Source organism: Notolepis coatsorum (genome assembly GCF_963971535.1).
Source record: "Notolepis coatsorum genome assembly, chromosome: 1".
Classification (NCBI taxonomy): domain Eukaryota; kingdom Metazoa; phylum Chordata; class Actinopteri; order Aulopiformes; family Paralepididae; genus Notolepis; species Notolepis coatsorum.
The window spans coordinates 121,599,533-121,627,497 of NC_140165.1; the positions used below are offsets into that span (position 1 = coordinate 121,599,533).

Genomic DNA, 27,965 nt, shown 5'->3' on the forward strand with positions numbered 1-27,965 from the left:
TGATGAGAGGAGACAGAGTAGAGGAGACAGAGGAGAGGAGACAGAGTAGAGGAGACAGAGGAGAGGAGACAGAGTAGAGGAGACAGAGTAGAGGAGACAGAGGAGAGGAGACAGAGGAGAGGAGACAGAGTAGAGGAGACAGAGGAGAGGAGACAGAGTAGAGGAGACAGAGTAGAGTAGAGGAGACAGAGTAGAGGAGACAGAGTAGAGGAGACAGAGGAGAGGAGACAGAGTAGAGGAGACAGAGGAGAGGAGACAGAGGAGAGGAGACAGAGGAGGAGGAGACAGAGTAGAGGAGACAGAGGAGAGGAGACAGAGGAGAGGAGACAGAGGAGAGGAGACAGAGGAGAGGAGACAGAGTAGAGGAGACAGAGGAGAGGAGACAGAGGAGAGGAGACAGAGGAGAGGAGACAGAGGAGAGGAGACAGAGGAGAGGAGACAGAGTAGAGGAGACAGAGTAGAGGAGACAGAGTAGAGGAGACAGAGTAGAGGAGACAGAGGAGAGGAGACAGAGGAGAGGAGACAGAGGAGAGGAGACAGAGTAGAGGAGACAGAGGAGAGGAGACAGAGTAGAGGAGACAGAGTAGAGGAGACAGAGTAGAGGAGACAGAGGAGAGGAGACAGAGGAGAGAGAGGAGAGGAGACAGAGGAGAGGAGACAGAGTAGAGGAGACAGAGGGGAGGAGACAGAGGAGAGGAGACAGAGTAGAGGAGACAGAGGAGAGGAGACAGAGTAGAGGAGACAGAGTAGAGGAGACAGAGTAGAGGAGACAGAGGAGAGGAGACAGAGTAGAGGAGACAGAGGAGAGGAGACAGAGTAGAGGAGACAGAGGAGAGGAGAGAGTAGAGGAGACAGAGTAGAGGAGACAGAGTAGAGGAGACAGAGGAGAGGAGACAGAGGAGAGGAGACAGAGTAGAGGAGACAGAGGAGAGGAGACAGAGTAGAGGAGACAGAGTAGAGGAGACAGAGGAGAGGAGACAGAGGAGAGGAGACAGAGTAGAGGAGACAGAGTAGAGGGAGACAGAGGAGAGGAGACAGAGTAGAGGAGACAGAGGAGAGGAGACAGAGTAGAGGAGACAGAGTAGAGGAGACAGAGGAGAGGAGACAGAGGAGAGGAGACAGAGGAGAGGAGACAGAGTAGAGGAGACAGAGTAGAGGAGACAGAGTAGAGGAGACAGAGTAGAGGAGACAGAGGAGAGGAGACAGGAGAAGTAGAGGAGACAGAGGAGAGGAGACAGAGTAGAGGAGACAGGAGAGAGACAGAGTAGAGGAGACAGAGTAGAGGAGACAGAGTAGAGGAGACAGAGGAGAGGAGACAGAGGAGAGGAGACAGAGGAGAGGAGACAGAGTAGGACGAGGAGAGAGAGTAGAGGAGACAGAGTAGAGGAGACAGAGGAGAGGAGACAGAGGAGAGGAGACAGAGTAGAGGAGACAGAGGAGAGGAGACAGAGTAGAGGAGACAGAGTAGAGGAGACAGAGGAGAGGAGACAGAGTAGAGGAGACAGAGTAGAGGAGACAGAGGAGAGGAGACAGAGGAGAGGAGACAGAGTAGAGGAGACAGAGGAGAGGAGACAGAGTAGAGGAGACAGAGGAGAGAGAGTAGAGGAGACAGAGTAGAGTAGAGGAGACAGAGTAGAGGAGACAGAGTAGAGGAGACAGAGGAGAGGAGACAGAGGAGAGGAACAGAGACAGAGGAGAGGAGACAGAGGAGAGGAGACAGAGTAGAGGAGACAGAGTAGAGGAGACAGAGGAGAGGAGACAGAGTAGAGGAGACAGAGGGGAGACAGAGTAGAGGAGACAGAGTAGAGGAGACAGAGGAGAGGAGACAGAGTAGAGGAGACAGAGGAGAGGAGACAGAGACAGAGGAGAGGAGACAGAGGAGAGGAGACAGAGTAGTGGAGACAGAGGAGAGGAGACAGAATAGAGGAGACAGAGGAGAAGGAGACAGAGGAGAGGAGACAGAAGGAGACAAAGTAGAGGAGACAGAGGAGAGGAGACAGAGGAGAGGAGACAGAGTAGAGGAGACAGAGTAGAGGAGACAGAGGAGACAGAGTAGAGGAGACAGAGGAGAGGAGACAGAGGAGACAGAGTAGAGGAGACAGAGGAGAGGAGACAGAGTAGAGGAGACAGAGGAGAGGAGACAGAGTAGAGGAGACAGAGTAGAGGAGACAGAGGAGAGGAGACAGAGTAGAGGAGACAGAGGAGAGGAGACAGAGTAGAGGAGACAGAGGAGAGGAGACAGAGTAGAGGAGACAGAGGAGAGGAGACAGAGTAGAGGAGACAGAGGAGAGGAGACAGAGTAGAGGAGACAGAGTAGAGGAGACAGAGTAGAGGAGACAGAGTAGAGGAGACAGAGTAGAGGAGACAGAGTAGAGGAGACAGAGGAGGAGACAGAGTAGAGGAGACAGAGGAGAGGAGACAGAGTAGAGGAGACAGAGAGAGGAGACAGAGTAGAGGAGACAGAGGAGAGGAGACAGAGTAGAGGAGACAGAGTAGAGGAGACAAGTAGAGGAGACAGAGTAGAGGAGACAGAGGAGAGGAGACAGAGTAGAGGAGACAGAGGAGAGGAGACAGAGTAGAGGAGACAGAGTAGAGGAGACAGAGGAGACAGAGGAGAGGAGACAGAGTAGTGGAGACAGAGTAGAGGAGACAGAGGAGACAGAGTAGAGAGACAGAGTAGAGGAGACAGAGTAGAGGAGACAGAGGAGAGGAGACAGAGGAGAGGAGACAGAGTAGAGGAGACAGAGGAGAGGAGACAGAGGAGAGGAGACAGAGTAGAGGAGACAGAGGAGAGGAGACAGAGGAAGAGGAGACAGAGGAGAGGAGACAGAGGAGAGGAGACAGAGGAGAGGAGACAGAGTAGAGGAGACAGAGGAGAGGAGACAGAGTAGAGGAGACAGAGGAGAGGAGACAGAGGAGAGGAGACAGAGTAGAGGAGACAGAGGAGAGGAGACAGAGGAGAGGAGACAGAGTAGAGGAGACAGAGTAGAGGAGACAGAGTAGAGGAGACAGAGGAGAGGAGAGGAGATAGAGGAGAGAGAGGAGAGGAGACAGAGGAGAGGAGACAGAGTAGAGGAGACAGAGGAGAGGAGACAGAGGAGAGGAGACAGAGTAGAGGCGACAGAGGAGAGGAGACAGAGTAGAGGAGACAGAGTAGAGGAGACAGAGTAGAGGAGACAGAGGAGAGGAGACAGAGGAGAGGAGACAGAGTAGAGGAGACAGAGGAGAGGAGACAGAGTAGAGGAGACAGAGGAGAGAAGAGAGAGTAGAGGAGACAGAGTAGAGGAGACAGAATAGAGGAGACAGAGGAGAGGAGACAGAGGAGAGGAGACAGAGTAGAGGAGACAGAGTAGAGGAGACAGAGGAGAGGAGACAGAGTAGAGGAGACAGAGTAGAGGAGACAGAGGAGAGGAGACAGAGGAGAGGAGACAGAGTAGAGGAGACAGAGTAGAGGAGACAGAGGAGAGGAGACAGAGTAGAGGAGACAGAGGAGAGGAGAGAGTAGAGGAGACAGAGTAGAGGAGACAGAGGAGAGGAGACAGAGGAGAGGAGACAGAGGAGAGGAGACAGAGTAGAGGAGACAGAGTAGAGGAGACAGAGTAGAGGAGACAGAGGAGAGGAGACAGAGTAGAGGAGACAGAGGAGAGGAGACAGAGTAGAGGAGACAGAGTAGAGGAGACAGAGTAGAGGAGACAGAGGAGAGGAGACAGAGTAGAGGAGACAGAGTAGAGGAGACAGAGTAGAGGAGACAGAGGAGAGGAGACAGAGGAGAGGAGACAGAGGAGAGGAGACAGAGTAGAGGAGACAGAGTAGAGGAGACAGAGGAGAGGAGACAGAGTAGTGGAGACAGAGGAGAGGAGACAGAGTAGAGGAGACAGAGTAGAAGGAGACAGAGTAGAGGAGACAGAGGAGAGGAGACAGAGTAGAGGAGACAGAGTAGAGGAGACAGAGTAGAGGAGACAGAGTAGAGGAGACAGAGGAGAGGAGACAGAGTAGAGGAGACAGAGTAGAGGAGACAGAGTAGAGGAGACAGAGGAGAGGAGACAGAGTAGAGTAGAGGAGACAGAGTAGAGGAGACAGAGTAGAGGAGACAGAGGAGAGGAGACAGAGGAGAGGAGACAGAGACAGAGGAGAGGAGACAGAGGAGAGGAGACAGAGTAGAGGAGACAGAGTAGAGGAGACAGAGGAGAGGAGACAGAGTAGAGGAGACAGAGGGGGAGACAGAGTAGAGGAGACAGAGTAGAGGAGACAGAGGAGAGGAGACAGAGTAGAGGAGACAGAGGAGAGGAGACAGAGACAGAGGAGAGGAGACAGAGGAGAGGAGACAGAGTAGTGGAGACAGAGGAGAGGAGACAGAATAGAGGAGACAGAGGAGAGGAGACAGAGGAGAGGAGACAGGAGGAGACAAAGTAGAGGAGACAGAGGAGAGGAGACAGAGGAGAGGAGACAGAGTAGAGGAGACAGAGTAGAGGAGACAGAGGAGACAGAGTAGAGGAGACAGACAGAGGAGACAGAGGAGAGGAGACAGAGTAGAGGAGACAGAGGAGAGGAGACAGAGTAGAGGAGACAGAGTAGAGGAGACAGAGGAGAGGAGACAGAGGAGAGGAGACAGAGTAGAGGAGACAGAGGAGAGGAGACAGAGTAGAGGAGACAGAGGAGAGGAGACAGAGGAGAGGAGACAGAGTAGAGGAGACAGAGTAGAGGAGACAGAGTAGAGGAGACAGAGTAGAGGAGACAGAGGAGAGGAGACAGAGTAGAGGAGACATAGTAGAGGAGACAGAGTAGAGGAGACAGAGGAGAGGAGACAGAGGAGAGGAGACAGAGTAGAGGAGACAGAGTAGAGGAGACAGAGTAGAGGAGACAGAGTAGAGGAGACAGAGTAGAGAAGACAGAGTAGAGAAGACAGAGGAGAGGAGACAGAGTAGAGGAGACAGAGTAGTGGAGACAGAGTAGAGGAGACAGAGTAGTGGAGACAGAGTAGAGGAGACAGAGGAGAGGAGACAGAGTAGTGGAGACAGAGGAGAGGAGACAGAGGAGAGGAGACAGAGTAGAGGAGACAGAGGAGAGGAGACAGAGTAGAGGAGACAGAGTAGAGGAGACAGAGTAGAGGAGACAGAGGAGAGGAGACAGAGGAGAGGAGACAGAGTAGAGGAGACAGAGTAGTGGAGACAGAGTAGAGGAGACAGAGTAGAGAAGACAGAGTAGAGAAGACAGAGGAGAGGAGACAGAGGAGAGGAGACAGAGTAGAGGAGACAGAGTAGTGGAGACAGAGTAGAGGAGACAGAGGAGAGGAGACAGAGTAGAGGAGACAGAGTAGAGGAGACAGGAGAGGAGACAGAGTAGAGGAGACAGAGTAGAGGAGACAGAGGAGAGGAGACAGAGGAGAGGAGACAGAGTAGAGGAGACAGAGGAGAGAAGAGAGAGTAGAGGAGAGAGAGTAGAGGAGACAGAGGAGAGGAGACAGAGTAGAGGAGACAGAGGAGAGGAGACAGAGTAGAGGAGACAGAGGAGAGGAGACAGAGGAGAGGAGACAGAGTAGAGGGGACAGAGGAGAGGAGACAGAGGAGAGGAGACAGAGTAGAGGAGACAGAGGAGAGGAGACAGAGTAGAGGAGACAGAGTAGAGTAGAGGAGACAGAGTAGAGGAGACAGAGTAGAGGAGACAGAGGAGAGGAGACAGAGTAGAGGAGACAGAGGAGAGGAGACAGAGGAGAGGAGACAGAGGAGAGGAGACAGAGTAGAGGAGACAGAGGAGAGGAGACAGAGGAGAGGAGACAGAGGAGAGGAGACAGAGGAGAGGAGACAGAGTAGAGGAGACAGAGGAGAGGAGACAGAGGAGAGGAGACAGAGGAGAGGAGACAGAGGAGAGGAGACAGAGGAGAGGAGACAGAGGAGAGGAGACAGAGTAGAGGAGACAGAGGAGAGGAGACAGAGTAGAGGAGACAGAGGAGAGGAGACAGAGGAGAGGAGACAGAGGAGAGGAGACAGAGTAGAGGAGACAGAGGAGAGGAGACAGAGTAGAGGAGACAGAGTAGAGGAGACAGAGTAGAGGAGACAGAGGAGAGGAGAGGAGATAGAGGAGAGAGAGGAGAGGAGACAGAGGAGAGGAGACAGAGTAGAGGAGACAGAGGAGAGGAGACAGAGGAGAGGAGACAGAGTAGAGGCGACAGAGGAGAGGAGACAGAGTAGAGGAGACAGAGTAGAGGAGACAGAGTAGAGGAGACAGAGGAGAGGAGACAGAGTAGAGGAGACAGAGGAGAGGAGACAGAGTAGAGGAGACAGAGGAGAGAAGAGAGAGTAGAGGAGACAGAGTAGAGGAGACAGAATAGAGGAGACAGAGGAGAGGAGACAGAGGAGAGGAGACAGAGTAGAGGAGACAGAGGAGAGGAGACAGAGTAGAGGAGACAGAGTAGAGGTGACAGAGGAGAGGAGACAGAGGAGAGGAGACAGAGTAGAGGAGACAGAGTAGAGGAGACAGAGGAGAGGAGACAGAGTAGAGGAGACAGAGGAGAGGAGAGAGTAGAGGAGACAGAGTAGAGGAGACAGAGGAGAGGAGACAGAGGAGAGGAGACAGAGGAGAGGAGACAGAGTAGAGGAGACAGAGTAGAGGAGACAGAGTAGAGGAGACAGAGTAGAGGAGACAGAGGAGAGGAGACAGAGTAGTGGAGACAGAGGAGAGGAGACAGAGTAGAGGAGACAGAGTAGAGGAGACAGAGTAGAGGAGACAGAGGAGAGGAGACAGAGGAGAGGAGACAGAGGAGAGTAGACAGAGGAGAGGAGACAGAGTAGAGGAGAGAGAGTAGAGGAGACAGAGTAGAGGAGACAGAGGAGAGGAGACAGAGGAGAGGAGACAGAGTAGAGGCGACAGAGGAGAGGAGACAGAGTAGAGGAGACAGAGTAGAGGAGACAGAGGAGAGGAGACAGAGTAGAGGAGACAGAGTAGAGGAGACAGAGGAGAGGAGACAGAGGAGAGGAGACAGAGTAGAGGAGACAGAGGAGAGGAGACAGAGTAGAGGAGACAGAGGAGAGGAGAGAGTAGAGGAGACAGAGTAGAGTAGAGGAGACAGAGTAGAGGAGACAGAGTAGAGGAGACAGAGGAGAGGAGACAGAGGAGAGGAGACAGAGACAGAGGAGAGGAGACAGAGGAGAGGAGACAGAGTAGAGGAGACAGAGTAGAGGAGACAGAGGAGAGGAGACAGAGTAGAGGAGACAGAGGGGGAGACAGAGTAGAGGAGACAGAGTAGAGGAGACAGAGGAGAGGAGACAGAGTAGAGGAGACAGAGGAGAGGAGACAGAGACAGAGGAGAGGAGACAGAGGAGAGGAGACAGAGTAGTGGAGACAGAGGAGAGGAGACAGAATAGAGGAGACAGAGGAGAGGAGACAGAGGAGAGGAGACAGAGGAGACAAAGTAGAGGAGACAGAGGAGAGGAGACAGAGGAGAGGAGACAGAGTAGAGGAGACAGAGTAGAGGAGACAGAGGAGACAGAGTAGAGGAGACAGAGGAGAGGAGACAGAGGAGACAGAGTAGAGGAGACAGAGGAGAGGAGACAGAGTAGAGGAGACAGAGGAGAGGAGACAGAGTAGAGGAGACAGAGTAGAGGAGACAGAGGAGAGGAGACAGAGTAGAGGCGACAGAGGAGGAGACAGAGTAGAGGAGACAGAGGAGAGGAGACAGAGTAGAGGAGACAGAGGAGAGGAGACAGAGTAGAGGAGACAGAGGAGAGGAGACAGAGTAGAGGAGACAGAGTAGAGGAGACAGAGTAGAGGAGACAGAGTAGAGGAGACAGAGTAGAGGAGACAGAGTAGAGGAGACAGAGGAGGAGACAGAGTAGAGGAGACAGAGGAGAGGAGACAGAGTAGAGGAGACAGAGGAGAGGAGACAGAGTAGAGGAGACAGAGGAGAGGAGACAGAGTAGAGGAGACAGAGTAGAGGAGACAGAGTAGAGGAGACAGAGTAGAGGAGACAGAGGAGAGGAGACAGAGTAGAGGAGACAGAGGAGAGGAGACAGAGTAGAGGAGACAGAGTAGAGGAGACAGAGGAGACAGAGGAGAGGAGACAGAGTAGTGGAGACAGAGTAGTGGAGACAGAGGAGACAGAGTAGAGAAGACAGAGTAGAGGAGACAGAGTAGAGGAGACAGAGTAGAGGAGACAGAGGAGAGGAGAGAGAGTAGAGGAGACAGAGGAGAGGAGACAGAGGAGAGGAGACAGAGTAGTGGAGACAGAGTAGAGGAGACAGAGTAGAGGAGACAGAGTAGAGGAGACAGAGTAGAGGAGACAGAGTAGTGGAGACAGAGTAGAGGAGACAGAGTAGAGGAGACAGAGTAGAGAAGACAGAGTAGAGAAGACAGAGGAGAGGAGACAGAGTAGAGGAGACAGAGTAGAGGAGACAGAGTAGTGGTGACAGAGTAGAGGAGACAGAGTAGTGGAGACAGAGTAGAGGAGACAGAGTAGAGGAGACAGAGTAGAGGAGACAGGGTAGAGGAGACAGAGGAGAGGAGACAGAGTAGAGGAGACAGAGGAGACAGAGTAGTGGAGACAGAGTAGAGGAGACAGAGTAGAGGAGACAGAGGAGAGGAGAGAGAGTAGAGGAGACAGAGTAGAGGAGACAGAGGAGACAGAGTAGAGGAGACAGAGGAGAGAGAGTAGAGGAGACAGAGTAGAGGAGACAGAGTAGAGGAGACAGAGGAGAGAAGACAGAGTAGAGAAGACAGAGGAGAGGAGACAGAGTAGTGGAGACAGAGTAGAGGAGACAGAGTAGTGGAGACAGAGTAGAGGAGACAGAGGAGAGGAGACAGAGTAGAGGAGACAGAGTAGAGGAGACAGGGTAGTGGAGACAGAGTAGAGGAGACAGAGTAGAGGAGACAGAGGAGAGGAGACAGAGTAGAGGAGACAGAGTAGAGGAGACAGAGGAGAAGAGACAGAGTAGAGGAGACAGAGTAGAGGAGACAGAATAGAGGAGACAGAGTAGAGGAGACAGAGGAGAGGAGACAGAGTAGAGGAGACATAGTAGAGGAGACAGAGTAGAGGAGACAGAGTAGAGGAGACAGAGTAGAGGAGACAGAGGAGAGGAGACAGAGTAGAGGAGACAGAGGAGAGGAGACAGAGGAGAGGAGACAGAGGAGAGGAGACAGAGGAGAGGAGACAGAGTAGAGGAGACAGAGGAGAGGAGACAGAGGAGAGGAGACAGAGGAGAGGAGACAGAGGAGAGGAGACAGAGGAGAGGAGACAGAGGAGAGGAGACAGAGTAGAGGAGACAGAGGAGAGGAGACAGAGTAGAGGAGACAGAGGAGAGGAGACAGAGGAGAGGAGACAGAGGAGAGGAGACAGAGTAGAGGAGACAGAGGAGAGGAGACAGAGTAGAGGAGACAGAGTAGAGGAGACAGAGTAGAGGAGACAGAGGAGAGGAGAGGAGATAGAGGAGAGAGAGGAGAGGAGACAGAGGAGAGGAGACAGAGTAGAGGAGACAGAGGAGAGGAGACAGAGGAGAGGAGACAGAGTAGAGGCGACAGAGGAGAGGAGACAGAGTAGAGGAGACAGAGTAGAGGAGACAGAGTAGAGGAGACAGAGGAGAGGAGACAGAGTAGAGGAGACAGAGGAGAGGAGACAGAGTAGAGGAGACAGAGGAGAGAAGAGAGAGTAGAGGAGACAGAGTAGAGGAGACAGAGTAGAGGAGACAGAGTAGAGGAGACAGAGGAGAGGAGACAGAGTAGTGGAGACAGAGGAGAGGAGACAGAGTAGAGGAGACAGAGTAGAGGAGACAGAGTAGAGGAGACAGAGGAGAGGAGACAGAGGAGAGGAGACAGAGGAGAGTAGACAGAGGAGAGGAGACAGAGTAGAGGAGAGAGAGTAGAGGAGACAGAGTAGAGGAGACAGAGGAGAGGAGACAGAGGAGAGGAGACAGAGTAGAGGCGACAGAGGAGAGGAGACAGAGTAGAGGAGACAGAGTAGAGGAGACAGAGGAGAGGAGACAGAGTAGAGGAGACAGAGTAGAGGAGACAGAGGAGAGGAGACAGAGGAGAGGAGACAGAGTAGAGGAGACAGAGGAGAGGAGACAGAGTAGAGGAGACAGAGGAGAGGAGAGAGTAGAGGAGACAGAGTAGAGTAGAGGAGACAGAGTAGAGGAGACAGAGTAGAGGAGACAGAGGAGAGGAGACAGAGGAGAGGAGACAGAGACAGAGGAGAGGAGACAGAGGAGAGGAGACAGAGTAGAGGAGACAGAGTAGAGGAGACAGAGGAGAGGAGACAGAGTAGAGGAGACAGAGGGGGAGACAGAGTAGAGGAGACAGAGTAGAGGAGACAGAGGAGAGGAGACAGAGTAGAGGAGACAGAGGAGAGGAGACAGAGACAGAGGAGAGGAGACAGAGGAGAGGAGACAGAGTAGTGGAGACAGAGGAGAGGAGACAGAATAGAGGAGACAGAGGAGAGGAGACAGAGGAGAGGAGACAGAGGAGACAAAGTAGAGGAGACAGAGGAGAGGAGACAGAGGAGAGGAGACAGAGTAGAGGAGACAGAGTAGAGGAGACAGAGGAGACAGAGTAGAGGAGACAGAGGAGAGGAGACAGAGGAGACAGAGTAGAGGAGACAGAGGAGAGGAGACAGAGTAGAGGAGACAGAGGAGAGGAGACAGAGTAGAGGAGACAGAGTAGAGGAGACAGAGGAGAGGAGACAGAGTAGAGGCGACAGAGGAGGAGACAGAGTAGAGGAGACAGAGGAGAGGAGACAGAGTAGAGGAGACAGAGGAGAGGAGACAGAGTAGAGGAGACAGAGTAGAGGAGACAGAGTAGAGGAGACAGAGTAGAGGAGACAGAGTAGAGGAGACAGAGTAGAGGAGACAGAGGAGGAGACAGAGTAGAGGAGACAGAGGAGAGGAGACAGAGTAGAGGAGACAGAGGAGAGGAGACAGAGTAGAGGAGACAGAGGAGAGGAGACAGAGTAGAGGAGACAGAGTAGAGGAGACAGAGTAGAGGAGACAGAGTAGAGGAGACAGAGGAGAGGAGACAGAGTAGAGGAGACAGAGGAGAGGAGACAGAGTAGAGGAGACAGAGTAGAGGAGACAGAGGAGACAGAGGAGAGGAGACAGAGTAGTGGAGACAGAGTAGTGGAGACAGAGGAGACAGAGTAGAGAAGACAGAGTAGAGGAGACAGAGTAGAGGAGACAGAGTAGAGGAGACAGAGGAGAGGAGAGAGAGTAGAGGAGACAGAGGAGAGGAGACAGAGGAGAGGAGACAGAGTAGTGGAGACAGAGTAGAGGAGACAGAGTAGAGGAGACAGAGTAGAGGAGACAGAGTAGAGGAGACAGAGTAGTGGAGACAGAGTAGAGGAGACAGAGTAGAGGAGACAGAGTAGAGAAGACAGAGTAGAGAAGACAGAGGAGAGGAGACAGAGTAGAGGAGACAGAGTAGAGGAGACAGAGTAGTGGTGACAGAGTAGAGGAGACAGAGTAGTGGAGACAGAGTAGAGGAGACAGAGTAGAGGAGACAGAGTAGAGGAGACAGGGTAGAGGAGACAGAGGAGAGGAGACAGAGTAGAGGAGACAGAGGAGACAGAGTAGTGGAGACAGAGTAGAGGAGACAGAGTAGAGGAGACAGAGGAGAGGAGAGAGAGTAGAGGAGACAGAGTAGAGGAGACAGAGGAGACAGAGTAGAGGAGACAGAGGAGAGAGAGTAGAGGAGACAGAGTAGAGGAGACAGAGTAGAGGAGACAGAGGAGAGAAGACAGAGTAGAGAAGACAGAGGAGAGGAGACAGAGTAGTGGAGACAGAGTAGAGGAGACAGAGTAGTGGAGACAGAGTAGAGGAGACAGAGGAGAGGAGACAGAGTAGAGGAGACAGAGTAGAGGAGACAGGGTAGTGGAGACAGAGTAGAGGAGACAGAGTAGAGGAGACAGAGGAGAGGAGACAGAGTAGAGGAGACAGAGTAGAGGAGACAGAGGAGAAGAGACAGAGTAGAGGAGACAGAGTAGAGGAGACAGAATAGAGGAGACAGAGTAGAGGAGACAGAATAGAGGAGACAGAGTAGAGGAGACAGAGGAGAGGAGACAGAGTAGAGGAGACATAGTAGAGGAGACAGAGTAGAGGAGACAGAGTAGAGGAGACAGAGTAGAGGAGACAGAGGAGAGGAGACAGAGTAGAGGAGACAGAGGAGAGGAGACAGAGGAGAGGAGACAGAGGAGAGGAGACAGAGGAGAGGAGACAGAGTAGAGGAGACAGAGGAGAGGAGACAGAGGAGAGGAGACAGAGGAGAGGAGACAGAGGAGAGGAGACAGAGGAGAGGAGACAGAGGAGAGGAGACAGAGTAGAGGAGACAGAGGAGAGGAGACAGAGTAGAGGAGACAGAGGAGAGGAGACAGAGGAGAGGAGACAGAGGAGAGGAGACAGAGTAGAGGAGACAGAGGAGAGGAGACAGAGTAGAGGAGACAGAGTAGAGGAGACAGAGTAGAGGAGACAGAGGAGAGGAGAGGAGATAGAGGAGAGAGAGGAGAGGAGACAGAGGAGAGGAGACAGAGTAGAGGAGACAGAGGAGAGGAGACAGAGGAGAGGAGACAGAGTAGAGGCGACAGAGGAGAGGAGACAGAGTAGAGGAGACAGAGTAGAGGAGACAGAGTAGAGGAGACAGAGGAGAGGAGACAGAGTAGAGGAGACAGAGGAGAGGAGACAGAGTAGAGGAGACAGAGGAGAGAAGAGAGAGTAGAGGAGACAGAGTAGAGGAGACAGAATAGAGGAGACAGAGGAGAGGAGACAGAGGAGAGGAGACAGAGTAGAGGAGACAGAGGAGAGGAGACAGAGTAGAGGAGACAGAGTAGAGGAGACAGAGGAGAGGAGACAGAGGAGAGGAGACAGAGTAGAGGAGACAGAGTAGAGGAGACAGAGGAGAGGAGACAGAGTAGAGGAGACAGAGGAGAGGAGAGAGTAGAGGAGACAGAGTAGAGGAGACAGAGGAGAGGAGACAGAGGAGAGGAGACAGAGGAGAGGAGACAGAGTAGAGGAGACAGAGTAGAGGAGACAGAGTAGAGGAGACAGAGTAGAGGAGACAGAGGAGAGGAGACAGAGTAGTGGAGACAGAGGAGAGGAGACAGAGTAGAGGAGACAGAGTAGAGGAGACAGAGTAGAGGAGACAGAGGAGAGGAGACAGAGGAGAGGAGACAGAGGAGAGTAGACAGAGGAGAGGAGACAGAGTAGAGGAGAGAGAGTAGAGGAGACAGAGTAGAGGAGACAGAGGAGAGGAGACAGAGGAGAGGAGACAGAGTAGAGGCGACAGAGGAGAGGAGACAGAGTAGAGGAGACAGAGTAGAGGAGACAGAGGAGAGGAGACAGAGTAGAGGAGACAGAGTAGAGGAGACAGAGGAGAGGAGACAGAGGAGAGGAGACAGAGTAGAGGAGACAGAGGAGAGGAGACAGAGTAGAGGAGACAGAGGAGAGGAGAGAGTAGAGGAGACAGAGTAGAGTAGAGGAGACAGAGTAGAGGAGACAGAGTAGAGGAGACAGAGGAGAGGAGACAGAGGAGAGGAGACAGAGACAGAGGAGAGGAGACAGAGGAGAGGAGACAGAGTAGAGGAGACAGAGTAGAGGAGACAGAGGAGAGGAGACAGAGTAGAGGAGACAGAGGGGGAGACAGAGTAGAGGAGACAGAGTAGAGGAGACAGAGGAGAGGAGACAGAGTAGAGGAGACAGAGGAGAGGAGACAGAGACAGAGGAGAGGAGACAGAGGAGAGGAGACAGAGTAGTGGAGACAGAGGAGAGGAGACAGAATAGAGGAGACAGAGGAGAGGAGACAGAGGAGAGGAGACAGAGGAGACAAAGTAGAGGAGACAGAGGAGAGGAGACAGAGGAGAGGAGACAGAGTAGAGGAGACAGAGTAGAGGAGACAGAGGAGACAGAGTAGAGGAGACAGAGGAGAGGAGACAGAGGAGACAGAGGAGAGGAGACAGAGTAGAGGAGACAGCGGAGAGGAGACAGAGTAGAGGAGACAGAGTAGAGGAGACAGAGGAGAGGAGACAGAGTAGAGGAGACAGAGGAGAGGAGACAGAGTAGAGGAGACAGAGTAGAGGAGACAGAGGAGAGGAGACAGAGTAGAGGCGACAGAGGAGGAGACAGAGTAGAGGAGACAGAGGAGAGGAGACAGAGTAGAGGAGACAGAGGAGAGGAGACAGAGTAGAGGAGACAGAGGAGAGGAGACAGAGTAGAGGAGACAGAGTAGAGGAGACAGAGTAGAGGAGACAGAGTAGAGGAGACAGAGTAGAGGAGACAGAGTAGAGGAGACAGAGGAGGAGACAGAGTAGAGGAGACAGAGGAGAGGAGACAGAGTAGAGGAGACAGAGGAGAGGAGACAGAGTAGAGGAGACAGAGGAGAGGAGACAGAGTAGAGGAGACAGAGTAGAGGAGACAGAGTAGAGGAGACAGAGTAGAGGAGACAGAGGAGAGGAGACAGAGTAGAGGAGACAGAGGAGAGGAGACAGAGTAGAGGAGACAGAGTAGAGGAGACAGAGGAGACAGAGGAGAGGAGACAGAGTAGTGGAGACAGAGTAGTGGAGACAGAGGAGACAGAGTAGAGAAGACAGAGTAGAGGAGACAGAGTAGAGGAGACAGAGTAGAGGAGACAGAGGAGAGGAGAGAGAGTAGAGGAGACAGAGGAGAGGAGACAGAGGAGAGGAGACAGAGTAGTGGAGACAGAGTAGAGGAGACAGAGTAGAGGAGACAGAGTAGAGGAGACAGAGTAGAGGAGACAGAGTAGTGGAGACAGAGTAGAGGAGACAGAGTAGAGGAGACAGAGTAGAGAAGACAGAGTAGAGAAGACAGAGGAGAGGAGACAGAGTAGAGGAGACAGAGTAGAGGAGACAGAGTAGTGGTGACAGAGTAGAGGAGACAGAGTAGTGGAGACAGAGTAGAGGAGACAGAGTAGAGGAGACAGAGTAGAGGAGACAGGGTAGAGGAGACAGAGGAGAGGAGACAGAGTAGAGGAGACAGAGGAGACAGAGTAGTGGAGACAGAGTAGAGGAGACAGAGTAGAGGAGACAGAGGAGAGGAGAGAGAGTAGAGGAGACAGAGTAGAGGAGACAGAGGAGACAGAGTAGAGGAGACAGAGGAGAGAGAGTAGAGGAGACAGAGTAGAGGAGACAGAGTAGAGGAGACAGAGGAGAGAAGACAGAGTAGAGAAGACAGAGGAGAGGAGACAGAGTAGTGGAGACAGAGTAGAGGAGACAGAGTAGTGGAGACAGAGTAGAGGAGACAGAGGAGAGGAGACAGAGTAGAGGAGACAGAGTAGAGGAGACAGGGTAGTGGAGACAGAGTAGAGGAGACAGAGTAGAGGAGACAGAGGAGAGGAGACAGAGTAGAGGAGACAGAGTAGAGGAGACAGAGGAGAAGAGACAGAGTAGAGGAGACAGAGTAGAGGAGACAGAATAGAGGAGACAGAGTAGAGGAGACAGAGGAGAGGAGACAGAGTAGAGGAGACATAGTAGAGGAGACAGAGTAGAGGAGACAGAGTAGAGGAGACAGAGTAGAGGAGACAGAGGAGAGGAGACAGAGTAGAGGAGACATAGTAGAGGAGACAGAGTAGAGGAGACAGAGGAGAGGAGACAGAGGAGAGGAGACAGAGTAGAGGAGACAGAGTAGAGGAGACAGAGTAGAGGAGACAGAGTAGAGGAGACAGAGTAGAGAAGACAGAGTAGAGAAGACAGAGGAGAGGAGACAGAGTAGAGGAGACAGAGTAGTGGAGACAGAGTAGAGGAGACAGAGTAGTGGAGACAGAGTAGAGGAGACAGAGGAGAGGAGACAGAGTAGTGGAGACAGAGGAGAGGAGACAGAGGAGAGGAGACAGAGTAGAGGAGACAGAGGAGAGGAGACAGAGTAGAGGAGACAGAGTAGAGGAGACAGAGTAGAGGAGACAGAGGAGAGGAGACAGAGGAGAGGAGACAGAGTAGAGGAGACAGAGTAGTGGAGACAGAGTAGAGGAGACAGAGTAGAGAAGACAGAGTAGAGAAGACAGAGGAGAGGAGACAGAGGAGAGGAGACAGAGTAGAGGAGACAGAGTAGTGGAGACAGAGTAGAGGAGACAGAGGAGAGGAGACAGAGTAGAGGAGACAGAGTAGAGGAGACAGGAGAGGAGACAGAGTAGAGGAGACAGAGTAGTGGAGACAGAGGAGAGGAGACAGAGTAGAGGAGACAGAGTAGAGGAGACAGAGGAGAGGAGACAGAGGAGAGGAGACAGAGTAGAGGAGACAGAGGAGAGAAGAGAGAGTAGAGGAGACAGAGGAGAGGAGAGAGAGTAGAGGAGAGAGAGTAGAGGAGACAGAGGAGAGGAGACAGAGTAGAGGAGACAGAGTAGAGGAGACAGAGTAGAGGAGACAGAGTAGAGGAGAGAGAGTAGAGGAGACAGAGGAGAGGAGACAGAGTAGAGGAGACAGAGTAGAGGAGACAGAGTAGAGGAGACAGAGTAGAGGAGACAGAGGAGAGGAGACAGAGGAGAGGAGACAGAGTAGAGGAGACAGAGGAGAGGAGACAGAGTAGAGGAGAGATAGTAGAGGAGACAGAGGAGAGGAGACAGAGTAGAGGAGACAGAGTAGAGGAGACAGGAGAGGAGACAGAGTAGAGGAGACAGAGTAGTGGAGACAGAGGAGAGGAGACAGAGTAGAGGAGACAGAGTAGAGGAGACAGAGGAGAGGAGACAGAGGAGAGGAGACAGAGTAGAGGAGACAGAGGAGAGAAGAGAGAGTAGAGGAGACAGAGGAGAGGAGAGAGAGTAGAGGAGAGAGAGTAGAGGAGACAGAGGAGAGGAGACAGAGTAGAGGAGACAGAGTAGAGGAGACAGAGTAGAGGAGACAGAGTAGAGGAGAGAGAGTAGAGGAGACAGAGGAGAGGAGACAGAGTAGAGGAGACAGAGTAGAGGAGACAGAGTAGAGGAGACAGAGTAGAGGAGACAGAGGAGAGGAGACAGAGGAGAGGAGACAGAGTAGAGGAGACAGAGGAGAGGAGACAGAGTAGAGGAGAGATAGTAGAGGAGACAGAGTAGAGGAGACAGAGTAGAGGAGACAGAGTAGAGGAGACAGAGGAGAGGAGACAGAGTAGAGGAGACAGAGTAGAGGAGACAGAGGAGACAGAGGAGACAGAGTAGAGGAGACAGAGTAGAGGAGACAGAGTAGAAGAGACAGAGTAGTGGAGACAGAGGAGAGGAGACAGAATAGAGGAGACAGAGGAGAGGAGACAGAGGAGAGGAGACAGAGTAGAGGAGACAGAGTAGAGGAGACAGAGTAGAGGAGACAGAGTAGAGGAGACAGAGTAGAGGAGACAGAGTAGAGGAGACAGAGTAGAGGAGACAGAGTAGAGGAGACAGAGGAGATGAGACAGAGTAGAGGAGACAGAGGAGAGGAGACAGAGTAGAGGAGACAGAGTAGAGGAGACAGAGGAGAGGAGACAGAGGAGAGGAGACAGAGTAGAGGAGACATAGTAGAGGAGACAGAGTAGAGGAGACAGAGGAGAGGAGACAGAGGAGAGGAGACAGAGTAGAGGAGACAGAGTAGAGGAGACAGAGTAGAGGAGACAGAGTAGAGGAGACAGAGTAGAGAAGACAGAGTAGAGAAGACAGAGGAGAGGAGACAGAGTAGAGGAGACAGAGTAGTGGAGACAGAGTAGAGGAGACAGAGTAGTGGAGACAGAGTAGAGGAGACAGAGGAGAGGAGACAGAGTAGTGGAGACAGAGGAGAGGAGACAGAGGAGAGGAGACAGAGTAGAGGAGACAGAGGAGAGGAGACAGAGTAGAGGAGACAGAGTAGAGGAGACAGGAGAGGAGACAGAGTAGAGGAGACAGAGTAGTGGAGACAGAGGAGAGGAGACAGAGTAGAGGAGACAGAGTAGAGGAGACAGAGGAGAGGAGACAGAGGAGAGGAGACAGAGGAGAGGAGACAGAGTAGAGGAGACAGAGGAGAGAAGAGAGAGTAGAGGAGACAGAGGAGAGGAGAGAGAGTAGAGGAGACAGAGGAGAGGAGAGAGAGTAGAGGAGACAGAGGAGAGGAGACAGAGGAGAGGAGACAGAGGAGAGGAGACAGAGTAGAGGAGACAGAGTAGAGACAGAGGAGAGGAGAGAGAGTAGAGGAGACAGAGGAGAGGAGACAGAGGAGAGGAGACAGAGTAGAGGAGACAGAGTAGAGGAGACAGAGTAGAGACAGAGGAGAGGAGACAGAGTAGAGGAGACAGAGGAGAGGAGACAGAGTAGAGGAGAGATAGTAGAGGAGACAGAGTAGAGGAGACAGAGTAGAGGAGACAGAGTAGAGGAGACAGAGGAGAGGAGACAGAGTAGAGGAGACAGAGTAGAGGAGACAGAGGAGACAGAGTAGAGGAGACAGAGTAGAGGAGACAGAGTAGAAGAGACAGAGTAGTGGAGACAGAGGAGAGGAGACAGAGGAGAGGAGACAGAGGAGAGGAGACAGAGGAGAGGAGACAGAGTAGAGGAGACAGAGTAGAGGAGACAGAGTAGAGGAGACAGAGTAGAGGAGACAGAGTAGAGGAGACAGAGGAGATGATACAGAGTAGAGGAGACAGAGGAGAGGAGACAGAGTAGAGGAGACAGAGTAGAGGAGACAGAGGAGAGGAGACAGAGGAGAGGAGACAGAGTAGAGGAGACAGAGGAGAGGAGACAGAGTAGTGGAGACAGAGTAGAGGAGACAGAGTAGTGGAGACAGAGTAGAGAAGACAGAGTAGAGGAGACAGAGTAGTGGAGACAGAGTAGAGGAGACAGAGGAGAGGAGACAGAGGAGAGTAGAGGAGACAGAGGAGAGAGAGTAGAGGAGACAGAGTAGTGGAGACACGGGGGAGAAGGTTCTGGCAGGGTTCTACCCCAGGGGAGAAGGTTCTGGCAGGGTTCTATGGGGAGACATGGGGGAGAAGGTTCTGGCAGGGTTCTACCCCAGGCCAACAGGGGTACTTGTGTTCCCAGAGCGAGGGGTTGTGTACCTCTGTTGCCTCCTGGAGTCTCCCTCTCAGCTGCTCTTTGGAGAGGTCGCCCAAGGACTCTGGTGGAACAGGAAATGGAACACGATACATTAAAATCAGTGAATGGGGCTGCGCTGCAAAGATCAAATAATCCCTGTGTCGTTTTCTCTGTGCAGGAATGGCTGCAGAGAGGTTTGATGGTGTTTCAGTGTGTACGTGTGTGTGTGTGTGGGTGTGTGTGTGTGTGTGTGTGTGTGTGTGTGTGTGTGTGTGTGTGTGTGTGTGTGTGTGTGTGTGTGTGTGTGTGTGTGTGTGTGTGTGTGTGTGCGTGTGTGTGTGTGTGTGTATGTCAGTGGTGGACGACAATACATTTTTGCTTACAGCGGGTAAAAGTAGAAATACCCAGATAAAATAGTACTCTGGTAAAAGAAAAAGTCAGCTAAATGAAAGTGCATCATGTTAATCAACTTCTCACGTTTTCTATTGTATGCTAAACGTTTTTATTCAAAGTAACTTCTTTCAGACAGATGGTCACAGCGAGGTTCAGATGGTGGAGTTAACATGTAGTGGAGTAAAAGTATAAAGTTCCCTAAAATTAAAATACTCGAGTGAAGCGCAAGTACCATGAAACTGTTTAGTTTAGTTTATTTAGGATCCCCATTAGTTGTTACCACAATAACAACTACTCTTCCTGGGGTCCTCTCAAAATAACATAACACATTCAAACATAAAATCATTGTACAATCAGAATAAAACAATACTTCCATGCACATTGTACAAGCAACAACACCAGAATAAAGAATAATAATGACAGTAAAGATAGTAATTTGTCTGTCTCTATTTGAACGACCACATCAAACAAGAGGTGGACGCGGGCAAATACTGCGGCATGGTCATGCTGGACCTACAAAAGGCCTTCGACACTCAATCACCCCATTCTGATTGACAAGCTAAAAGCAATTGGTTTTGATAGTTCATCAGTGAGCTGGATGCAATCCTACCTGGAGGGGAGAGAACAGATGGTGGAGGTAAATGGTACACTACCACCCCCCCTCCCAGTGAGCTGTGGTGTTCCACAAGGAAGCATACTAGGACCTTTACTGTTCCTAATTTATGCAAATTACATGTCATCAGCTTGTGACTGCAACTTGTTCCTGTTCGCGGACGACTCAGCCATGCTGGTCTCTGACAAGAACAAGTTGCAGGTTGAAAAAACCCTCAGCTCAGAACTAGGCAGAATCTGCACCTGGCTCGCTGATAACAAACTATCATTACTCTTCGGTTCAAATAACAAACTCAGGAAGACTGACGGCTTCTCAGTTACAGTGGGTGACAATATTATCACAAGGAAAGATGAAATTACATACCTGGGTTCCATCCTAGAGGCTAATCTTTCCTGTGACAAAATGGCATCCAATGTAATCAAAAAAGTCAACCAACGAACAAGATTCTTGTACCGGATCTCCTCTCTGGTAAACAAGAATACCCTGAAGACTCTGGCAGGAGCACTCATTCAAGGGTACTACGACTATGCTTGCACCTCATGGTACCAAAGCACCTCAAAGGCCCTAAAAACAAGATTACAAACATCACAAAACAAACTGGTCAGACTACTGATGATGATGATGATGATGATGATGATGATGATGATGATGATGATGATGATTAGTTTATTTTCGGTCTTTGTTTACAGATAAATCAAAAACACACATGTGTGGACTTTCAAAAGGAAAAAAAATCACAAATCACAAATGTACATATTCAAAGTAAGCTCACACACAAGATCCAAACTCAATGACCGAAAAAAGGAATAGGCTGAAGCACATGCTTATTTTTGCCTATCATTTACAATTCTTAAAAACTAAATATACTTTAATATAAGAAAGAAAAACTTAAAATATGCTGCAAGATATAATTTATTTTCTTTTTCTTTAAGAGAAAGAAAAGAGAAAAATAAATGTTTGATGTTTTACTCAAAACTGTACTCCTGAATTATTTGATCCTTCAGGGCCTTTTTAAATCTCCCCTGAGAGGTACACAACTTCAACCCGTCACTAAGACTATTCCACAATTTAACTCCCAAAATTGAAACACATCTAGCTTTTACATTAGTTCTTACCTTTTTATATGTTTAAAGAATACACAACACTCTTAAATTATACTTTCCTTCTCTTGGTTGAAAGAGACATTGAATACAAGCTGGTAGGTTCTTACTCTTAGCACAAAAAATTATCTCCAAGGTTTTTATGTAAACCATATCTACACATTTTTATGTGCAGGACTTTATGAATAATGGATTTGTCGATTCAAGGTAACTAGCTTTATTTATTATTCTAATAGCTCTTTACTGCTTGACCTTACTCCTAGAACCCACCTCACCCCTGCCCATTTTGACAACCTATGATGGCTTAGAGTAGGCGACAGAGTACAGCAACTTGCAATGGGCCTGGTCTACAAGATACACTACACCACTAAGGTACCCATGTACATGTCGAAATACTTCCCAAAGGTCAGTGAATAACCACGACCACAACACCAGAGGGAGTTCCACAAATCATGTTCAACCCAGATACGGCTCAAACAAGGGACTAAACACGTTTTGCAATTATGCCACAACAATGTGGAACGCCCTACCCACAGCTGTAAAATAATGTGAATCACTACCCACCTTCAAAACCACTCTCAAAGAGCACCTACGGGAGGCTGCAATTCAAAACTGGCCCAGGTAAATGTCCAACCCCCCCCCTATATATTCTCTTTTAGAAACTGTCTGTAAATAAACAGTACTTGTTACAAAGGATCAGATTAAACCGAATATATATATTTATTGATTGATATATATTGCATAGTATTTGTATATCGTTTGATATCCCTTGTATATTCCTTGTACATATACACGGAATATCCCTTTAGCCTATTACAGACCATAATATTTCATTCTCCTATTGGACAGCGGTCCACAGGCGCCGGGGCCGTGCCTCCAGAGTCAGGTTCAAAGCCACCGTCAAGACATGTCTGTACATGCCCGGCCTTGCCCAGGGATACGAGACAGAAATGAGGTTGGCACTAGATTGTTCGCCGTGCATATAAATATGGCGCAGGTGAATACAGAAGTAGAGTTACCCAATAAGTTGAAGCCTCACCCACGATACTGCGTGCGGTGAAGTATGGCCTGTTTGGCCCCAAATAGAGCATTGAGACCGCGTGCGAATTAATAACTGAATTGTCAGAGTTTGGCGCTATACCGTCGAGTGCGACATATTTCTATTAAGTCAGTAATAGTCTATTTGTGTATAGTGTATCGTGCGGCTAAAGTTCTACAGTGACCAGCATCACCAACGCTTCCTCGTATCAGCTAGAGTGCTTATCCAGGCTGGGCTGCTTTCATGGCGCTTTCACCCGAGGAGACCTAGACGAGAACCGTGTGGACATGTACACTGGATTAATCTACCCGACGACTACATAGCCCTTTGCGGCTGGATTATATTTGTTTTGGTCCTGTGATTTATGGAGCGGAGAATCGCCGACGCCTACACGTGTTGGATTTACCCTGTGAGGAGACCAGTCGAGTCTGCGCCTCAGAGAGCCTGAGGCCGGCTAGCTTTCTTCACTGTGGAGCTACAGTCTACGGAGAACAGCTGTATTCGTCTGTGGATCAAGAGACTATTGCACCGTCTCCTGTACTTGGAGTCTCCTTAGTCATCGTTGACCAGACTCTCTACTACCGACAGATCCTCTACCCCTGCTGGCTTACAACCGGGGGGACCCTTCCAGTATCTCCCGCTATATATTACTAGTGTACCATAGATGTAATTCCCTAAGATTCAGGTTGTATAATTACCTCCTGCGTAACCAGAGAATGGACATTCATTATTGATTTGCCTACGCACATTCCTTTGCCTTATAAGCGCATCCAAAGTAAAATACAGAGAAGTATATTATGTACCTTTTGCTGCAATAAATACTTGATTACACCTTTGTGTGGAACCGATTCATTGTGGGAAGTGTTCATCATATTTATATATCATGTACTGTATGGCCAGTAATTAAAGTACATAAAGCGGTAGTGGTTTAATGATACCATACTTATCAATACAGTCAGGGAATTGTACCCCTCAGTTACAATTGGTCCTTCGAGCCGGAGGGTAACTAGCGTAATATTAATATAGTGGTATTAATATTGACATGGCCTATGATGAACACTCCACAAAACGGTTCTCCTAAAGTAGATCGCCCGCAGCGTAGACGGCAGACACCTCAGTACTTAGAGGATTACGTTGCCAATATACTACCTAGCTTTCTACAGACGGTAAACGCGGAAAAAGTAGATCGTCAAATTATGTCCGACCCTATCGACCAGGCTACCCCGCCAATAGAGGCCCTAGTGGGTTCTAACATAACTGACCAAGCTCACGGTAGGGACCAGGAGGGACCCGACATGACTTTACCCCCCGCCAAGACCGAAGAAGTAGTCCCCGGAGAGCTCCAGGATAAAGACAGCTCTCCAGGGATGGAACTCTACCCGCTACAAGAAGAGGAGAGCACCCCGGAGATGGATCTCCAGGACTCGCCACAGGAGAACAGATCTCCAACGAGTACTGCCAGGAGCGGATCACCTCAACCAGCGTCTTCCCCCAGCGAGGCGGACAAGATGCTGGCACAGGCATTCCTCGCCAGCCTAGCAGCCTCAACAGAGCGCGATCGACTCCAAGCACAGACGCTTAGTGAGCGCGAACATTCTTCCATGGAAAGAGAACGCCTTCAGGCGCAGCAACGGAGCGACGAAGATCGTATACGTCTAGAGATTAGACGCCTTCAGACGGAAGAGAATATGGTAAGGGACCGGGCCGAAGCCCAGCGCGCCGCCGCCGAAGCCCAGCGCGCCGCTGCCGGTGCCCAAAGAGAAGCAGAGCGCGACCTCGCTCTCACCAAGCGCGAAGCCGAGCGCGACCGATTACAAGCGCAGATAATGGAGCAGCTGATCACCAGGGCAACACCCCCTCCCTCCGCACGGGGTTCCAGGGCCTCGTCAAGACAAGGGTCAAGGGCACCCTCCCCTACCCGATCAAGCGACCCTGAGCCCGACCACCAGAGAGAGCCTATACCCCCCTCCGAACCCCTTCCCCGACCGGTCCAAGCGAGACCCAGCTACAAGGAAGAAACGGTCTACACCGCGGAGAGGCTAAATAGACGACTACAGGATCTAGAGGACCTGCCAGAGGAAGAAGAAGAGGGAGAGGAGGAGAGTCAAGCCCGACAGCAGCACAGTACTCCACAGGACCAGGAGGTCCAGTACAGCCCAGGCTCTACCCCCGCGGCTCTGCGCTACAGACCCCCGACTCAATTGACGGGTGAGCTTGACGCACGACCAGCCCCGAGGAACAGCACCTGGATACGCGGGCCATGGTACCCAGCAGGTACCAGCCCACCAAGAGGCGTAAGAGGAGACTCGCCTAGGAGGCCTCTCTTCCAACGCTCACCGATGTGCCAGCCATCCATGGCATCATACATTGGCACACCGACGTTTCCGGACTTCACCCACGAGAACAGAGCACAGTACACGGAGCTACGAATGTGCTTAGAGACAATGATGTCCGATGTAGCTGATGAACCGTACAAGTATGCTATCCTACTGAAGCACCTCAAGGTGCCCCGAGCGCACAATATAGCGCTGGCCTATGCCACCTCTACTACCCCATACACAGCGGCTCTAGCAGCACTCGACCAAAGATATGGACGCATATGGGACTACGTAATACAAGAGATAAGGCATATTGACCGCCTACCCCCAGCCACAGACAATCGCTCACTAGATGACCTGTCTATCAAGGTACAATCCCTGGTAGGGATGCTGGGGGCGCAAAGAGAAAAGGGTATGCACGAACTGTACGCGAACTCTAATGTCGAGAGGATCTTAGAGAAGCTTCCGCCCGCCCGACAAGAGCGCTTCAGGCGGCAAAGAGACCACCGTGATCCTAACGGTCCCGAGCCATCCCTCCTAGACCTAGCCGACTTCCTGGCGAGAGAAGTCAACAGCCTACGGTTGGATACGTTCATGCGGAGCACCCCAAGCTCCAGAGAGGGACCTAGGAGAGCAAACGATGGCCGCAGATTGGTGACCGTCATGCACCAATCAGAATCAGTACCGAGCAGCAAGAACCACAGTACCCCCTCGATGAAAGAGAAGTGGAAGATGGTGTGCCCGTTCTGCGAAAAGGAACACTGGTTGTCACAATGTGACACGTTCAAGAAGATGACCGCCGACGAGGTGAGTCAATGGATAAAGTCCAACCGACGCTGTTACCGATGTGCGCGCAGTCACATGGCAGCCGATTGCCGCTTAAAGAAGAGGTGTAGTCGGTGTGACGGAGCCCACCTAGATGTCCTACACGACAGTAACAGAAGAAAGCCTGCACCCTCAAGCAGCACAAAGGCAAGTGTTATGTACATTGACCCCGCCAGCAGCGGGGGCGCCCGGGTGCTCTTAAAGGTGGTCCGCGTAACACTGAGTTACCAAGACAAGGTCATGGACACTTACGCCGTCCTTGACGACGGGTCAGAGAAGACCCTTCTCCTCGGGTCCGCTGCGGCCCAGCTGGGGCTGCGGGGGAGCGAAAACCAGATGACGATTCGGACAATAAGAAGAGATCTAAAGACGATAAAGGGCGAGAATGTCTCCTTCACTATCGCAGCAAGCGGGCAGCCAGAGAGACGGTATAGGATTACTAATGCTTTCACCAGCCAAGAAATAGGCCTGTCGCAGTACACCTACCCCATCGCCAAGCTGATGGATAAATATGTGCACCTGCGTCAACTACCTATACCGCTCATAGACGGTGCCACCCCGACCCTGCTGATAGGCTCCGACCATGCAGACCTCATCGTCCCGATAGACCGGGTCCACACAGGGCCCAGAGGCTGTCCTGCAGCAGTCGAGACCCGCCTAGGATGGACATTACAAGGCCCCCTCGCTAAGTCTCTTAACCGAACAGCAGCCACTAACTGCCTCCACTCCAGAGTGACAGAAGAAGACACCACCCTCCTACAGCATGTCGAGAGGCTATGGACACTAGAGACAATGCCCTTTAAGAACGAAAAGAAAGACATTCGTTCCAAGGAAGACATTTACGCTATAGCCCTCCTCGAGCAGGGGACAAAGAGAGTCAAAGTCAACGGAGTGATGAGATACGCAACTCCACTCCTGAGGCGAGAGGGTATGCCTACCTTCCACGCCCCAAAAGAAGCGACGGAGCAGTATCTATTGAACACAGAGCGGCGCCTAGCCAGAGACCCCGCTCAAGAGACGGTGTACCGCGCTGAGATTAACAAGCTAATCACAGCGGGACACATAAAGAAAATTGACATTAAAGAGGCCGATCAGACGACCGAATCATGGTACGTGCCGCACCACAAAGTCCACCACAACGGCAAGGATCGTATTGTGTTCAACTGCAGCTACCAGATCGGATCACAAAATCTGAATAAAGAGCTCTTGCCCGGCCCAATACTCGGCCCCTCTCTACTAGGCGTGTTACTACGTTTCCGCCAAGACAAGGTGGCCATCAGCGGCGACATCAAAGGGATGTTCCTGCAGGTGAGACTAGTGGAGGAGGACAAGCCCCTGCTGCGGTTCCTATGGAGAGAGAGGATCGGGGATGAGCAACCAGCCATCTATCAATGGGAAGTCCTCCCTTTCGGAACCACCTGCAGCCCATGCTGTGCTACGTTTGCACTGCAAAAACACGTCACAGAGGACCCAGCAGCTGATGAAGAGGTCCGACAAAGTGTAGGAAATAGTTTCTACGTGGACAACTGTCTGCAAAGCGTCTCGACGCCAGAAGAAGCCGAGGCCCTTCTACTCAAGCTCCGCGCCTCCCTGATCAAAGGTGGCTTTGATCTCAGGCAGTGGGCCAGCAGCGACCCGCAAGTATTGCGCAGCCTCTCCCCCGAGGACAAGGCAGCAAGCAGCGAGACCTGGATGGCGACCATCCCAGGAGAAGCCCAAGAAATGACATTAGGACTAGTCTGGCGCTTCAAAACAGACTCGCTCCATTATAAACACACACCCCTGACCAAGGAGCAGGGAAGGTCGACTGCACTACCGACCACCAGACGGAGTGTATACAGAACACTCGCCAGACAATATGACCCGTTGGGATGTATTCTACCTTACACCACCAGGGCAAAGATGATTGTAAGAGCGTTATGGGACAAGGACCAGGGCTGGGACGACCCCATACCCGAACACCTTGCATCCACATGGAGAGAGTGGGAGACGGAACTCAGCTCACTCCCAGGTGTCAACATACGCCGCAGCTACTTCCCACCCACAGTGAGGCCGGAGACGTGCCAGATGGACCTGCACGTCTTCAGCGACGCCTCCGAAGTAGCCTACGGTTCGGTGGCCTACTTGCGTGCCCGAGAGGAGGGAGGAGAAATACATACTGCTTTCATCCTGGCCCGCTCAAGAATAGCCCCACGAAAGCAACAATCTATCCCGCGTCTAGAGCTCTGCGCAGCCCTAGCAGGAGCGCAACTCGCCACGTTAATCCAACGTGAACTCACCATTCCGGTGCAAAGAATAATCTTGTGGTCAGACTCCACGACAGTACTCACATGGATCCGGTCTGATTCGTGCAGATACAAGGTCTTCGTGGGAGTCAGAGTCACAGAGATTCAAGATTTAACAGAAGTAGCAAGCTGGAGGTATGTGGACACAAAACACAACCCAGCTGACGTCATCACCCGGGGAATGTCCCTGGATGACCTCACCCGTCACAACCTATACAGTGACGGGCCAGAGTTCCTCAAGCTCCCGGAAGAAGAGTGGCCTACACCCACCCCACGGGAAGCGAGTAAAGAGGAGGCCGAAAACACGAAATCTATGTTCTGTGGATTGAACACACTCGTCTCCACAGACCCCGACATAGACGATTGCCTCACCCTAGAGAGTGCGCAGCTAAAGACATTCCTGTGGCACCACCCAGAGGTTCAGCTCACTACTGACATTACAGCAGCTGACTACGAAGAAGCAGAACTTCT

General features: G+C 51.4%; 1 protein-coding gene across 2 annotated transcripts in view; it reads right to left on the minus strand.

The window, feature by feature from the left end:
- ccdc125 (coiled-coil domain containing 125) overlaps nt 1–27,965 on the minus strand; it is a 113,821-nt gene that overhangs the window by 71,556 nt on the left and 14,300 nt on the right. For both annotated transcript variants that reach the window (XM_084325582.1, XM_084325581.1), the window contains exon 3: nt 18,945–19,003. In XM_084325582.1, coding sequence (XP_084181708.1) covers nt 18,945–19,003 — 59 coding nt within the window. The remainder of the gene's footprint in view (nt 1–18,944; nt 19,004–27,965) is intronic.